General features: G+C 65.6%; 1 protein-coding gene across 4 annotated transcripts in view; it reads right to left on the bottom strand.

Annotated features, from left to right (window-relative positions):
• The window catches only part of gga3b (golgi associated, gamma adaptin ear containing, ARF binding protein 3b), a 155,657-nt gene that overhangs the window by 20,983 nt on the left and 118,561 nt on the right, over window positions 1–16,113 (bottom strand). For all 4 annotated transcript variants that reach the window (XM_041217290.1, XM_041217291.1, XM_041217292.1 and 1 more), the window contains one exon: window positions 15,403–15,621. In XM_041217290.1, coding sequence (XP_041073224.1) covers window positions 15,403–15,621 — 219 coding nt within the window. The remainder of the gene's footprint in view (window positions 1–15,402; window positions 15,622–16,113) is intronic.

The raw sequence follows: 16,113 nt of genomic DNA, 5'->3' as shown, positions 1-16,113 counted from the left end.
CCATTCCCACACCCGGAGCGACGGCCCCGTTCCCATTCCCACACCCGGAGCGACGGCCCCGTTCCCATTCCCACACCCGGAGCGACGGCCCCGTTCCCATTCCCACACCCGGAGCGACGGCCCCGTTCCCATTCCCACACCCGGAGCGACGGCCCCGTTCCCACACCCGGAGCGACGGCCCCGTTCCCACACCCGGAGCGACGGCCCCGTTCCCACACCCGGAGCGACGGCCCCGTTCCCATTCCCACACCCGGAGCGATGGCCCCGTTCCCATTCCCACACCCGGAGCGACGGCCCCGTTCCCATTCCCACACCCGGAGCGACGGCCCCGTTCCCATTCCCACAGCCGGAGCGACGGCCCCGTTCCCATTCCCACACCCGGAGCGACGGCCCCGTTCCCACACCCGGAGCGACGGCCCCGTTCCCACACCCGGAGCGACGGCCCCGTTCCCATTCCTGGAGCGACGGCCCCGTTCCCACACCCGGAGCGACGGCCCCGTTCCCACACCCGGAGCGACGGCCCCGTTCCCATTCCCACACCCGGAGCGACGGCCCCGTTCCCACACCCGGAGCGACGGCCCCGTTCCCATTCCCACACCCGGAGCGACGGCCCCGTTCCCATTCCCACACCCGGAGCGATGGCCCCGTTCCCACACCCGGAGCGACGGCCCCGTTCCCACACCCGGAGCGATGGCCCCGTTCCCATTCCCACACCCGGAGCGACGGCCCCGTTCCCACACCCGGAGCGATGGCCCCGTTCCCATTCCCACACCTGGAGCGACGGCCCCGTTCCCATTCCCACACCCGGAGCGACGGCCCCGTTCCCACACCCGGAGCGACGGCCCCGTTCCCACACCCGGAGCGACGGCCCCGTTCCCACACCCGGAGCGACGGCCCCGTTCCCACACCCGGAGCGACGGCCCCGTTCCCACACCCGGAGCGACGGCCCCGTTCCCATTCCCACACCCGGAGCGATGGCCCCGTTCCCATTCCCACACCCGGAGCGACGACCCCGTTCCCACACCCGGAGCAACGACCCCGTTCCCACACCCGGAGCGACGACCCCGTTCCCACACCCGGAGCGACGACCCCGTTCCCACACCCGGAGCGACGGCCCCGTTCCCATTCCCACACCCGGAGCGACGACCCCGTTCCCACACCCGGAGCGACGACCCCGTTCCCATTCCCACACCCGGAGCGATGGCCCCGTTCCCATTCCCACACCCGGAGCGACGACCCCGTTCCCATTCCCACACCCAGAGCGACGGCCCCGTTCCCATTCCCACACCCGGAGCGACGGCCCCGTTCCCACACCCGGAGCGACGGCCCCGTTCCCATTCCCACACCCGGAGCGACGGCCCCGTTCCCATTCCCACACCCGGAGCGACGACCCCGTTCCCATTCCCACACCCGGAGCGACGGCCCCGTTCCCACACCCGGAGCGACGGCCCCCGTTCCCATTCCCACACCCGGAGCGACGGCCCCGTTCCCATTCCCACACCCGGAGCGACGACCCCGTTCCCATTCCCACACCCGGAGCGACGGCCCCGTTCCCACACCCGGAGCGACAGCCCTGTTCCCATTCCCACACCCGGAGCGACGGCCCCGTTCCCATTCCCACACCCAGAGCGACAGCCCCGTTCCCATTCCCACACCCGGAGCGACGGCCCCGTTCCCATTCCCACACCCGGAGCGACGGCCCCGTTCCCATTCCCACACCCGGAGCGACGGCCCCGTTCCCATTCCCACACCCGGAGCGACGGCCCCGTTCCCATTCCCACACCCGGAGCGACGGCCCCGTTCCCATTCCCACACCCGGAGCGACGGCCCCGTTCCCATTCCCACACCCGGAGCGACGACCCCGTTCCCATTCCCACACCCGGAGCGACGGCCCCGTTCCCATTCCCACACCCGGAGCGACGGCCCCGTTCCCATTCCCACACCCGGAGCGACGGCCCCGTTCCCATTCCCACACCCGGAGCGACGGCCCCGTTCCCATTCCCACACCCGGAGCGACGGCCCCGTTCCCATTCCCACACCCGGAGCGACGGCCCCGTTCCCACACCCGGAGCGACAGCCCCGTTCCCACACCCGGAGCGACGACCCCGTTCCCATTCCCACACCCGGAGCGACGGCCCCGTTCCCACACCCGGAGCGACGGCCCCGTTCCCATTCCCACACCCGGAGCGACGGCCCCGTTCCCATTCCCACACCCGGAGCGACGGCCCCGTTCCCACACCCGGAGCGACAGCCCCGTTCCCACACCCGGAGCGATGGCCCCGTTCCCATTCCCACACCCGGAGCGATGGCCCCGTTCCCATTCCCACACCCGGAGCGACGGCCCCGTTCCCACACCCGGAGCGACGGCCCCATTCCCACACCCGGAGCGACAGCCCTGTTCCCATTCCCACACCCGGAGCGACAGCCCTGTTCCCATTCCCACACCCGGAGCGACGGCCCCGTTCCCATTCCCACACCCGGAGCGACGGCCCCGTTCCCATTCCCACACCCGGAGCGACGGCCCCGTTCCCATTCCCACACCCGGAGCGACGGCCCCGTTCCCATTCCCACACCCGGAGCGACGGCCCCGTTCCCACACCCGGAGCGACGGCCCCGTTCCCACACCCGGAGCGATGGCCCCGTTCCCATTCCCACACCCGGAGCGATGGCCCCGTTCCCATTCCCACACCCGGAGCGACGGCCCCGTTCCCATTCCCACACCCGGAGCGACGGCCCCGTTCCCATTCCCACACCCGGAGCGACGGCCCCGTTCCCATTCCCACACCCGGAGCGACGGCCCCGTTCCCACACCCGGAGCGACGGCCCCGTTCCCACACCCGGAGCGACGGCCCCGTTCCCATTCCTGGAGCGACGGCCCCGTTCCCACACCCGGAGCGACGGCCCCGTTCCCACACCCGGAGCGACGGCCCCGTTCCCATTCCCACACCCGGAGCGACGGCCCCGTTCCCACACCCGGAGCGACGGCCCCGTTCCCATTCCCACACCCGGAGCGACGACCCCGTTCCCACACCCGGAGCGACGACCCCGTTCCCACACCCGGAGCGACGACCCCGTTCCCACACCCGGAGCGATGGCCCCGTTCCCACACCCGGAGCGACGGCCCCGTTCCCATTCCCACACCCGGAGCGACGGCCCCGTTCCCACACCCGGAGCGACGGCCCCGTTCCCATTCCCACACCCGGAGCGACGGCCCCGTTCCCATTCCCACACCCGGAGCGACGGCCCCGTTCCCATTCCCACACCCGGAGCGATGGCCCCGTTCCCATTCCCACACCCGGAGCGACGGCCCCGTTCCCATTCCCACACCCGGAGCGACGGCCCCGTTCCCACACCCGGAGCGACGGCCCCGTTCCCATTCCCACACCCGGAGCGACGACCCCGTTCCCACACCCGGAGCGACGACCCCGTTCCCACACCCGGAGCGACGACCCCGTTCCCACACCCGGAGCGACGACCCCGTTCCCACACCCGGAGCGACGGCCCCGTTCCCATTCCCACACCCGGAGCGACGACCCCGTTCCCACACCCGGAGCGACGACCCCGTTCCCATTCCCACACCCGGAGTGATGGCCCCGTTCCCATTCCCACACCCGGAGCGACGACCCCGTTCCCATTCCCACACCCAGAGCGACGACCCCGTTCCCATTCCCACACCCGGAGCGACGGCCCCGTTCCCATTCCCACACCCGGAGCGACGACCCCGTTCCCATTCCCACACCCAGAGCGACGGCCCCGTTCCCACACCCGGAGCGACGGCCCCGTTCCCATTCCCACACCCGGAGCGACGGCCCCGTTCCCATTCCCACACCCGGAGCGACGGCCCCGTTCCCATTCCCACACCCGGAGCGACGACCCCGTTCCCATTCCCACACCCAGAGCGACGGCCCCGTTCCCATTCCCACACCCGGAGCGACGGCCCCGTTCCCATTCCCACACCCGGAGCGACGGCCCCGTTCCCATTCCCACACCCGGAGCGACGGCCCCGTTCCCATTCCCACACCCGGAGCGACGACCCCGTTCCCATTCCCACACCCGGAGCGACGGCCCCGTTCCCATTCCCACACCCGGAGCGACGGCCCCGTTCCCATTCCCACACCCGGAGCGACGGCCCCGTTCCCACACCCGGAGCGACGGCCCCGTTCCCATTCCCACACCCGGAGCGACGACCCCATTCCCATTCCCACACCCGGAGCGATGACCCCGTTCCCACACCCGGAGCGACGGCCCCGTTCCCATTCCCACACCCGGAGCGACGGCCCCGTTCCCATTCCCACACCCGGAGCGACGACCCCGTTCCCACACCCGGAGCGATGGCCCCGTTCCCATTCCCACACCCGGAGCGACGACCCCGTTCCCACACCCGGAGCGATGGCCCCGTTCCCATTCCCACACCCGGAGCGACGGCCCCGTTCCCACACCCGGAGCGACGGCCCCGTTCCCACACCCGGAGCGACGGCCCCGTTCCCACACCCGGAGCGACGGCCCCGTTCCCATTCCCACACCCGGAGCGACGGCCCCGTTCCCATTCCCACACCCGGAGCGACGGCCCCGTTCCCATTCCCACACCCGGAGCGACGGCCCCGTTCCCATTCCCACACCCGGAGCGACGGCCCCGTTCCCATTCCCACACCCGGAGCGACGGCCCCATTCCCACACCCGGAGCGACGACCCCGTTCCCACACCCGGAGCGACGACCCCGTTCCCACACCCGTAGCGACGGCCCCATTCCCACACCCGGAGCGACGGCCCCGTTCCCATTCCCACACCCGGAGCGACGGCCCCGTTCCCATTCCCACACCCGGAGCGACGGCCCCGTTCCCACACCCGGAGCGACGGCCCCGTTCCCACACCCGGAGCGACGACCCCGTTCCCATTCCCACACCCGGAGCGACGACCCCGTTCCCATTCCCACACCCGGAGCGACGGCCCCGTTCCCACACCCGGAGCGACGACCCCGTTCCCATTCCCACACCCGGAGCGACGACCCCGTTCCCACACCCGGAGCGACGACCCCGTTCCCACACCCGGAGCGACGGCCCCATTCCCACACCCGGAGCGACGGCCCCGTTCCCACACCCGGAGCGACGGCCCCGTTCCCACACCTGGAGCGACAACCCCGTTCCCATTCCCACACCCGGAGCGACGACCCCGTTCCCACACCCGGAGCGACGGCCCCGTTCCCATTCCCACACCCGGAGCGACGGCCCCGTTCCCATTCCCACACCCGGAGCGACAGCCCCGTTCCCATTCCCACACCCGGAGCGACAGCCCCGTTCCCATTCCCACACCCGGAGCGACGGCCCCGTTCCCATTCCCACACCCGGAGCGACGGCCCCGTTCCCATTCCCACACCCGGAGCGACGGCCCCGTTCCCATTCCCACACCCGGAGCGACGGCCCCGTTCCCATTCCCACACCCGGAGCGACGGCCCCGTTCCCATTCCCACACCCGGAGCGACGACCCCATTCCCATTCCCACACCCGGAGCGACGACCCCGTTCCCACACCCGGAGCGACGGCCCCGTTCCCATTCCCACACCCGGAGCGACGACCCCGTTCCCACACCCGGAGCGACGACCCCGTTCCCACACCCGGAGCGATGGCCCCGTTCCCATTCCCACACCCGGAGCGACGGCCCCGTTCCCATTCCCACACCCGGAGCGACGGCCCCGTTCCCATTCCCACACCCGGAGCGACGGCCCCGTTCCCACACCCGGAGCGACGGCCCCGTTCCCACACCCGGAGCGACGACCCCGTTCCCACACCCGGAGCGATGGCCCCGTTCCCACACCCGGAGCGACGGCCCCGTTCCCATTCCCACACCCGGAGCAACGACCCCGTTCCCACACCCGGAGCGACGGCCCCGTTCCCACACCCGGAGCGACGGCCCCGTTCCCATTCCCACACCCGGAGCGACGGCCCCGTTCCCATTCCCACACCCGGAGCGACGGCCCCGTTCCCATTCCCACACCCGGAGCGACGGCCCCGTTCCCATTCCCACACCCGGAGCGACGGCCCCGTTCCCGTTCCCACACCCGGAGCGACGGCCCCGTTCCCATTCCCACACCCGGAGCGACGGCCCCGTTCCCGTTCCCACACCCGGAGCGACGGCCCCGTTCCCATTCCCACACCCGGAGCGACGGCCCCGTTCCCATTCCCACACCCGGAGCGACGGCCCCGTTCCCATTCCCACACCCGGAGCGACGGCCCCGTTCCCACACCCGGAGCGACGGCCCCGTTCCCATTCCCACACCCAGAGCGACGGCCCCGTTCCCACACCCGGAGCGACGGCCCCGTTCCCACACCCGGAGCGACGGCCCCGTTCCCATTCCCACACCCGGAGCGACGGCCCCGTTCCCATTCCCACACCCGGAGCGACGGCCCCGTTCCCACACCCGGAGCGACGGCCCCGTTCCCACACCCGGAGCGACGGCCCCGTTCCCATACCCACACCCGGAGCGACGGCCCCGTTCCCATTCCCACACCCGGAGCGACGGCCCCGTTCCCACACCCGGAGCGACAGCCCCGTTCCCACACCCGGAGCGACAGCCCCGTTCCCACACCCGGAGCGACGGCCCCGTTCCCACACCCGGAGCGACGGCCCCGTTCCCATTCCCACACCCGGAGCGACGGCCCCGTTCCCATTCCCACACCCGGAGCGACGGCCCCGTTCCCATTCCCACACCCGGAGCGACGGCCCCGTTCCCGTTCCCACACCCGGAGCGACGGCCCCGTTCCCATTCCCACACCCGGAGCGACGGCCCCGTTCCCACACCCGGAGCGACGGCCCCGTTCCCACACCCGGAGCGACGGCCCCGTTCCCATTCCCACACCCGGAGCGACGGCCCCGTTCCCATTCCCACACCCGGAGCGACGGCCCCGTTCCCACACCCGGAGCGACGGCCCCGTTCCCACACCCGGAGCGACGGCCCCGTTCCCATTCCCACACCCGGAGCGACGGCCCCGTTCCCATTCCCACACCCGGAGCGACGGCCCCGTTCCCACACCCGGAGCGACAGCCCCGTTCCCACACCCGGAGCGACAGCCCCGTTCCCACACCCGGAGCGACGGCCCCGTTCCCATTCCCACACCCGGAGCGACGGCCCCGTTCCCATTCCCACACCCGGAGCGACGGCCCCGTTCCCACACCCGGAGCGACGGCCCCGTTCCCATTCCCACACCCGGAGCGACGGCCCCGTTCCCATTCCCACACCCGGAGCGACGGCCCCGTTCCCATTCCCACACCCGGAGCGACGGCCCCGTTCCCACACCCGGAGCGACGGCCCCGTTCCCATTCCCACACCCGGAGCGACGGCCCCGTTCCCACACCCGGAGCGACGGCCCCGTTCCCATTCCCACACCCGGAGCGACGGCCCCGTTCCCATTCCCACACCCGGAGCGACGGCCCCGTTCCCATTCCCACACCCGGAGCGATGGCCCCCGTTCCCATTCCCACACCCGGAGCGACGACCCCGTTCCCATTCCCACACCCGGAGCGACGGCCCCGTTCCCACACCCGGAGCGACGGCCCCGTTCCCACACCCGGAGCGACGGCCCCGTTCCCACACCCGGAGCGACGGCCCCGTTCCCATTCCCACACCCGGAGCGACGGCCCCGTTCCCACACCCGGAGCGACGGCCCCGTTCCCACACCCGGAGCGATGGCCCCGTTCCCACACCCGGAGCGACGGCCCCGTTCCCACACCCGGAGCGATGGCCCCGTTCCCACACCCGGAGCGACGGCCCCGTTCCCATTCCCACACCCGGAGCGACAGCCCCGTTCCCATTCCCACACCCAGAGCGACGGCCCCGTTCCCATTCCCACACCCGGAGCGACGGCCCCGTTCCCATTCCCACACCCGGAGCGACGGCCCCGTTCCCATTCCCACACCCGGAGCGACGGCCCCGTTCCCAGACCCGGAGCGACGGCCCCGTTCCCACACCCGGAGCGACGGCCCCGTTCCCATTCCCACACCCGGAGCGACGGCCCCGTTCCCATTCCCACACCCGGAGCGACGGCCCCGTTCCCATTCCCACACCCGGAGCGACGGCCCCGTTCCCATTCCCACACCCGGAGCGACGGCCCCGTTCCCATTCCCACACCCGGAGCGACGGCCCCGTTCCCACACCCGGAGCGACGGCCCCGTTCCCACACCCAGAGCGACGACCCCGTTCCCATTCCCACACCCGGAGCGACGGCCCCGTTCCCATTCCCACACCCGGAGCGACGGCCCCGTTCCCATTCCCACACCCGGAGCGACGGCCCCGTTCCCACACCCGGAGCGACGGCCCCGTTCCCATTCCCACACCCGGAGCGACGGCCCCGTTCCTGGCCAGGCTGGAGTTGCTGTGATTCTCCAATGTGCCCCACAGTCAATGCAGGATCCAGGACCCAACTAAGGCCTGGTCTGACCTGCTGAAGCTCACAGTCACTGGGTGACGATCAGGCCTGACCCTCTGTCGCTCACTGGACTCTGGGCTCAATGCAGCATCTCAGACTGATGACCTTAGACCACCGGGGTTCATCCAGTCTCAGGCTGCCAGGCTTGGGCAGAAACTGGCCTGGAATTACAGGGGGGTGTTGATGGCCTGGAATTACAGGGGGGGTGATGGCCTGGAATTACAGGGGGGTGATGGCCTGGAATTACAGGGGGGGGTGATGGCCTGGAATTACAGGGGGGTGCGGTTGATGGCCTGGAATTACAGGGGGGGGTGATGGCCTGGAATTACAGGGGGGGGTGATGGCCTGGAATTACAGGGGGGGGGGTGGTGATGGCCTGGAATTACAGGGGGGGTGATGGCCTGGAATTACAGGGGGGGGTGATGGCCTGGAATTACAGGGGGGGGTGTGGTGATGGCCTGGAATTACAGGGGGGGGTGGTTGATGGCCTGGAATTACAGGGGGGGGTGGTTGATGGCCTGGAATTACAGGGGGGGGTGGTTGATGGCCTGGAATTACAGGGGGGGGTGGTTGATGGCCTGGAATTACAGGGGGGGGTGGTTGATGGCCTGGAATTACAGGGGGGGGTGATGGCCTGGAATTACAGGGGGGGTGATGGCCTGGAATTACAGGGGGGGGTGATGGCCTGGAATTACAGGGGGGGGTGGTTGATGGCCTGGAATTACAGGGGGGGGTGGTTGATGGCCTGGAATTACAGGGGGGGGTGGTTGATGGCCTGGAATTACAGGGGGGGGTGATGGCCTGGAATTACAGGGGGGGGTGGTTGATGGCCTGGAATTACAGGGGGGGTGATGGCCTGGAATTACAGGGGGGGTGGTTGATGGCCTGGAATTACAGGGGGGGGTGATGGCCTGGAATTACAGGGGGGGTGATGGCCTGGAATTACAGGGGGGGGTGGTTGATGGCCTGGAATTACAGGGGGGGGTGATGGCCTGGAATTACAGGGGGGGGTGATGGCCTGGAATTACAGGGGGGGGTGGTTGATGGCCTGGAATTACAGGGGGGGGTGGTTGATGGCCTGGAATTACAGGGGGGGGTGATGGCCTGGAATTACAGGGGGGGGTGGTTGATGGCCTGGAATTACAGGGGGGGGTGGTTGATGGCCTGGAATTACAGGGGGGGGTGATGGCCTGGAATTACAGGGGGGGTGATGGCCTGGAATTACAGGGGGGGGTGATGGCCTGGAATTACAGGGGGGGGGTGATGGCCTGGAATTACAGGGGGGGGTGGTTGATGGCCTGGAATTACAGGGGGGGGGTGTTGATGGCCTGGAATTACAGGGGGGGGTGATGGCCTGGAATTACAGGGGGGGGTGATGGCCTGGAATTACAGGGGGGGGTGATGGCCTGGAATTACAGGGGGGGGTGATGGCCTGGAATTACAGGGGGCGGTGATGGCCTGGAATTACAGGGGGGGGTGGTTGATGGCCTGGAATTACAGGGGGGGGCGGTGATGGCCTGGAATTACAGGGGGGGTGGTTGATGGCCTGGAATTACAGGGGGGGGTGGTTGATGGCCTGGAATTACAGGGGGGGGTGGTTGATGGCCTGGAATTACAGGGGGGGGGTGATGGCCTGGAATTACAGGGGGGGGTGATGGCCTGGAATTACAGGGGGGGGTGGTTGATGGCCTGGAATTACAGGGGGGGTGGTTGATGGCCTGGAATTACAGGGGGGGGTGGTTGATGGCCTGGAATTACAGGGGGGGGTGGTTGATGGCCTGGAATTACAGGGGGGGGGTGATGGCCTGGAATTACAGGGGGGGTGATGGCCTGGAATTACAGGGGGGGGGTGATGGCCTGGAATTACAGGGGGGGTGCGGTTGATGGCCTGGAATTACAGGGGGGGGGGTGTTGATGGCCTGGAATTACAGGGGGGGTGATGGCCTGGAATTACAGGGGGGGGTGATGGCCTGGAATTACAGGGGGGGTGGTTGATGGCCTGGAATTACAGGGGGGGGTGGTTGATGGCCTGGAATTACAGGGGGGGGTGGTTGATGGCCTGGAATTACAGGGGGGGGTGATGGCCTGGAATTACAGGGGGGGTGATGGCCTGGAATTACAGGGGGGGGTGATGGCCTGGAATTACAGGGGGGGTGCGGTTGATGGCCTGGAATTACAGGGGGGGGGGTGTTGATGGCCTGGAATTACAGGGGGGGGTGATGGCCTGGAATTACAGGGGGGGTGATGGCCTGGAATTACAGGGGGGGTGCGGTTGATGGCCTGGAATTACAGGGGGGGGGGTGTTGATGGCCTGGAATTACAGGGGGGGGGGTGTTGATGGCCTGGAATTACAGGGGGGGTGATGGCCTGGAATTACAGGGGGGGGTGATGGCCTGGAATTACAGGGGGGGGGGTGTTGATGGCCTGGAATTACAGGGGGGGTGATGGCCTGGAATTACAGGGGGGGGTGATGGCCTGGAATTACAGGGGGGGTGCGGTTGATGGCCTGGAATTACAGGGGGGGGGGTGTTGATGGCCTGGAATTACAGGGGGGGGTGATGGCCTGGAATTACAGGGGGGGGTGGTTGATGGCCTGGAATTACAGGGGGGGGTGGTTGATGGCCTGGAATTACAGGGGGGGGTGATGGCCTGGAATTACAGGGGGTGTTGATGGCCTGGAATTACAGGGGGGGTGGTTGATGGCCTGGAATTACAGGGGGGGGTGGTTGATGGCCTGGAATTACAGGGGGGGGTGGTTGATGGCCTGGAATTACAGGGGGGGGTGGTTGATGGCCTGGAATTACAGGGGGGGGTGGTTGATGGCCTGGAATTACAGGGGGGGGTGGTTGATGGCCTGGAATTACAGGGGGGGGTGGTTGATGGCCTGGAATTACAGGGGGGGGTGATGGCCTGGAATTACAGGGGGTGTTGATGGCCTGGAATTACAGGGGGGGGTGGTTGATGGCCTGGAATTACAGGGGGGGGTGGTTGATGGCCTGGAATTACAGGGGGGGGTGGTTGATGGCCTGGAATTACAGGGGGGGGTGGTTGATGGCCTGGAATTACAGGGGGGGGTGGTTGATGGCCTGGAATTACAGGGGGGGGTGATGGCCTGGAATTACAGGGGGGGTGATGGCCTGGAATTACAGGGGGGGGTGGTTGATGGCCTGGAATTACAGGGGGGGGTGGTTGATGGCCTGGAATTACAGGGGGGGGTGGTTGATGGCCTGGAATTACAGGGGGGGGTGATGGCCTGGAATTACAGGGGGGGTGATGGCCTGGAATTACAGGGGGGGTGGTTGATGGCCTGGAATTACAGGGGGGGGTGGTTGATGGCCTGGAATTACAGGGGGGGGTGGTTGATGGCCTGGAATTACAGGGGGGGGTGGTTGATGGCCTGGAATTACAGGGGGGGGTGGTTGATGGCCTGGAATTACAGGGGGGGGTGATGGCCTGGAATTACAGGGGGGGTGATGGCCTGGAATTACAGGGGGGGGTGATGGCCTGGAATTACAGGGGGGGGGGTGGTGATGGCCAGGAATTACAGGGGGGGTGATGGCCTGGAATTACAGGGGGGGGGTGTTGATGGCCTGGAATTACAGGGGGGGTGATGGCCTGGAATTACAGGGGGGGGGGTGGTGATGGCCTGGAATTACAGGGGGGGTGATGGCCTGGAATTACAGGGGGGGTGATGGCCTGGAATTACAGGGGGGGTGATGGCCTGGAATTACAGGGGGGGTGATGGCCTGGAATTACAGGGGGGTGTTGATGGCCTGGAATTACAGGGGGGTGTTGATGGCCTGGAATTACAGGGGGTGGTGATGGCCTGGAATTACAGGGGGTGGTGATGGCCTGGAATTACAGGGGGGGTGATGGCCTGGAATTACAGGGGGGGTGATGGCCTGGAATTACAGGGGGGGGTGATGGCCTGGAATTACAGGGGGGGTGATGGCCTGGAATTACAGGGGGGGGTGATGGCCTGGAATTACAGGGGGGGTGATGGCCTGGAATTACAGGGGGGGTGGTTGATGGCCTGGAATTACAGGGGGGGGCGGTTGATGGCCTGGAATTACAGGGGGGGGGGTGTTGATGGCCTGGAATTACAGGGGGGGGCGGTTGATGGCCTGGAATTACAGGGGGGGGGGTGTTGATGGCCTGGAATTACAGGGGGGGGTGCGGTTGATGGCCTGGAATTACAGGGGGGTGGTTGATGGCCTGGAATTACAGGGGGGGGTGGTTGATGGCCTGGAATTACAGGGGGGGGTGATGGCCTGGAATTACAGGGGGGGGGCTGTTGATGGCCTGGAATTACAGGGGGGGGTGATGGCCTGGAATTACAGGGGGGGGTGATGGCCTGGAATTACAGGGGGGGGTGATGGCCTGGAATTACAGGGGGGGGTGATGGCCTGGAATTACAGGGGGGGGTGATGGCCTGGAATTACAGGGGGGGTCATGGCCTGGAATTACAGGGGGGGTCATGGCCTGGAATTACAGGGGGGGGTGATGGCCTGGAATTACAGGGGGGGTCATGGCCTGGAATTACAGGGGGGGGTGATGGCCTGGAATTACAGGGGGGGGTGATGGCCTGGAATTACAGGGGGGGGTGGTTGATGGCCTGGAATTACAGGGGGGGGTGGTTGATGGCCTGGAATTACAGGGGGGGTGATGGCCTGGAATTACAGGGGGGGTGATGGCCTGGAATTACAGGGGGGGGGGTGGTGATGGCCTGGAATTACAGGGGGGGTGGTTGATGGCCTGGAATTACAGGGGGGGGGTGTTGATGGCCTGGAATTACAGGGGGGGTGATGGCCTGGAATTACAGGGGGGGGTGGTTGATGGCCTGGAATTACAGGGGGGGGTGGTTGATGGCCTGGAATTACAGGGGGGGGTGGTTGATGGCCTGGAATTACAGGGGGAGGGGTGGTGATGGCCTGGAATTACAGGGGGGGGTGGTTGATGGCCTGGAATTACAGGGGGGGGGGTGGTGATGGCCTGGAATTACAGGGGGGGTGATGGCCTGGAATTACAGGGGGGGGTGGTTGATGGCCTGGAATTACAGGGGGGGTGATGGCCTGGAATTACAGGGGGGGGTGGTTGATGGCCTGGAATTACAGGGGGGTGTTGATGGCCTGGAATTACAGGGGGGCGGGTGTTGATGGCCTGGAATTACAGGGGGGGGCGGTTGATGGCCTGGAATTACAGGGGGGGGGGTGTTGATGGCCTGGAATTACAGGGGGGGGTGCGGTTGATGGCCTGGAATTACAGGGGGGGTGATTGCCTGGAATTACAGGGGGGGTGATGGCCTGGAATTACAGGGGGGGTGCGGTTGATGGCCTGGAATTACAGGGGGGGGGCGGTTGATGGCCTGGAATTACAGGGGGGGTGCGGTTGATGGCCTGGAATTACAGGGGGGGGGGTGTTGATGGCCTGGAATTACAGGGGGGGTGATGGCCTGGAATTACAGGGGGGGGTGCGGTTGATGGCCTGGAATTACAGGGGGGGGTGGTTGATGGCCTGGAATTACAGGGGGGGTGATGGCCTGGAATTACAGGGGGGTGTTGATGGCCTGGAATTACAGGGGGGGGTGGTTGATGGCCTGGAATTACAGGGGGGGTGATGGCCTGGAATTACAGGGGGGGTGATGGCCTGGAATTACAGGGGGGGGGTGGTTGATGGCCTGGAATTACAGGGGGGGGTGGTTGATGGCCTGGAATTACAGGGGGGGGTGGTTGATGGCCTGGAATTACAGGGGGGGTGATGGCCTGGAATTACAGGGGGGGGTGGTTGATGGCCTGGAATTACAGGGGGGGTGATGGCCTGGTATTACAGGGGGGTGTTGATGGCCTGGAATTACAGGGGGGTGTTGATGGCCTGGAATTACAGGGGGGTGTTGATGGCCTGGAATTACAGGGGGGGGTGTTGATGGCCTGGAATTACAGGGGGGTGTTGATGGCCTGGAATTACAGGGGGGTGTTGATGGCCTGGAATTACAGGGGGGTGTTGATGGCCTGGAATTACAGGGGGGTGTTGATGGCCTGGAATTACAGGGGGGTGTTGATGGCCTGGAATTACAGGGGGGTATTGATGGCCTGGAATTACAGGGGGGGGGGTATTGATGGCCTGGAATTACAGGGGGGTGTTGATGGCCTGGAATTACAGGGGGGTATTGATGGCCTGGAATTACAGGGGGGTGTTGATGGCCTGGAATTACAGGGGGGGGGTGTTGATGGCCTGGAATTACAGGGGGGGGGGTGTTGATGGCCTGGAATTACAGGGGGGTGTTGATGGCCTGGAATTACAGGGGGGGGGGGTGGTTGATGGCCTGGAATTACAGGGGGGGTGGTTGATGGCCTGGAATTACAGGGGGGGGGTGCGGTTGATGGCCTGGAATTACAGGGGGGGGTGGTTGATGGCCTGGAATTACAGGGGGGGGGCGGTTGATGGCCTGGTGCAATGGGTTAGACATTGGTCTTTCAGCTCTGAGGAAAAGGATCAAATTGAGGGCACACTGGCAGACAGCTGGAGTCTGCTCTCTGCTGAATGTAATCAGTGTGATAGCTTTAGCCCAGCTACTGGTGGATGTCCAGCCAGTGCTCATAGGGGACAGGAACTTCCCTGAATTTCAGGTTGGAACGCCATGTTCCCGCAAGTATGGAGGGCGTGGTGTCATAGTAGTTGCACAATATGGAAACGGTTACACTCCCACCAATGGGCATTTGTCAGACTTATGCAGGGGGCAGAGTTAAGGGATATTTACTCTGCATCAGACTCTCAATACAGTGTATGTTCCTTTGCATTTCTTAAGTCAATCCAGCCCCAGCGCTGCCACTTAAAAACCCTCCTGATGATATTATAACAGGATTATTGTGCTCTCAGGCTCACCCTTGCTACTGAGGCTAGAACAATACTGCACTATAACAGGTTGAGGATTACTATCCACTGACATCTAGGACCGTGTGGACTACAAGACACTGCACATTACCCAGAGAAAGCAGCTCCACATCCAGCAGTCCAACCGAACTCGGAGGTGGCTTGATCACATTTGACAGGCTGGCTGATCGGGAGCTGAGATCATTGGAGATGTGTGGAGGAGGAGGGATGATGGGGAATACTGGTGCTGCAGTGGGATTAGCCTTTGCTGATGGGACATCCAACCCTGCCAAGTCGATCAATGTCTCTGTGTTACTGGCTCCACTGCTGACTGCAAGACACAACACATGGTCAGTTTATCAAACCAGCACAACAGACAGCTCACCTGAACTTTAAAATGCTGCTCTATCTGTTCAATGTTAAAATAATAATTTAAAAGTTAATTTGCCAGTCCCCCTGCCCACTCCTTCCCCCAGCTCACAGGGATGCGGGGAGGGAAGGGCCAAGCACAGACAGAATGCTGCCTCTCAATAGACCCAAGGCAGGACTGTCCAGTCATAGAACAGCACTGGAATAATGCCTGGATTCTGGGCTCAAGTCTCTGGACTGGGACTTGAACCCACAACGTTTTAACTCAGAGGTGAGGGTGTTATTTACTGTCCAAGACTAATGAAAGAACATTATTCAGTATATGGCCTGATGAAGGGACCCACTATAATAAAAAGGTGCCCGTGGTTTCTGCCAGTTCACTATCTGTACTTCCTTCCTCTGCAGTATCAGCTGTGCCGCGTGCTGTCTGCACAACCCAAAAGCAGCAGGTGAA

The sequence above is a fragment of the Carcharodon carcharias genome, chromosome 22 (assembly GCF_017639515.1).
Source record: "Carcharodon carcharias isolate sCarCar2 chromosome 22, sCarCar2.pri, whole genome shotgun sequence".
In the NCBI taxonomy this organism is placed as follows: Eukaryota; Metazoa; Chordata; class Chondrichthyes; order Lamniformes; family Lamnidae; genus Carcharodon; species Carcharodon carcharias.
The sequence above is the reverse complement of the archived record's forward strand: the minus strand, read 5'-3'. Positions and strand labels throughout refer to the sequence as shown.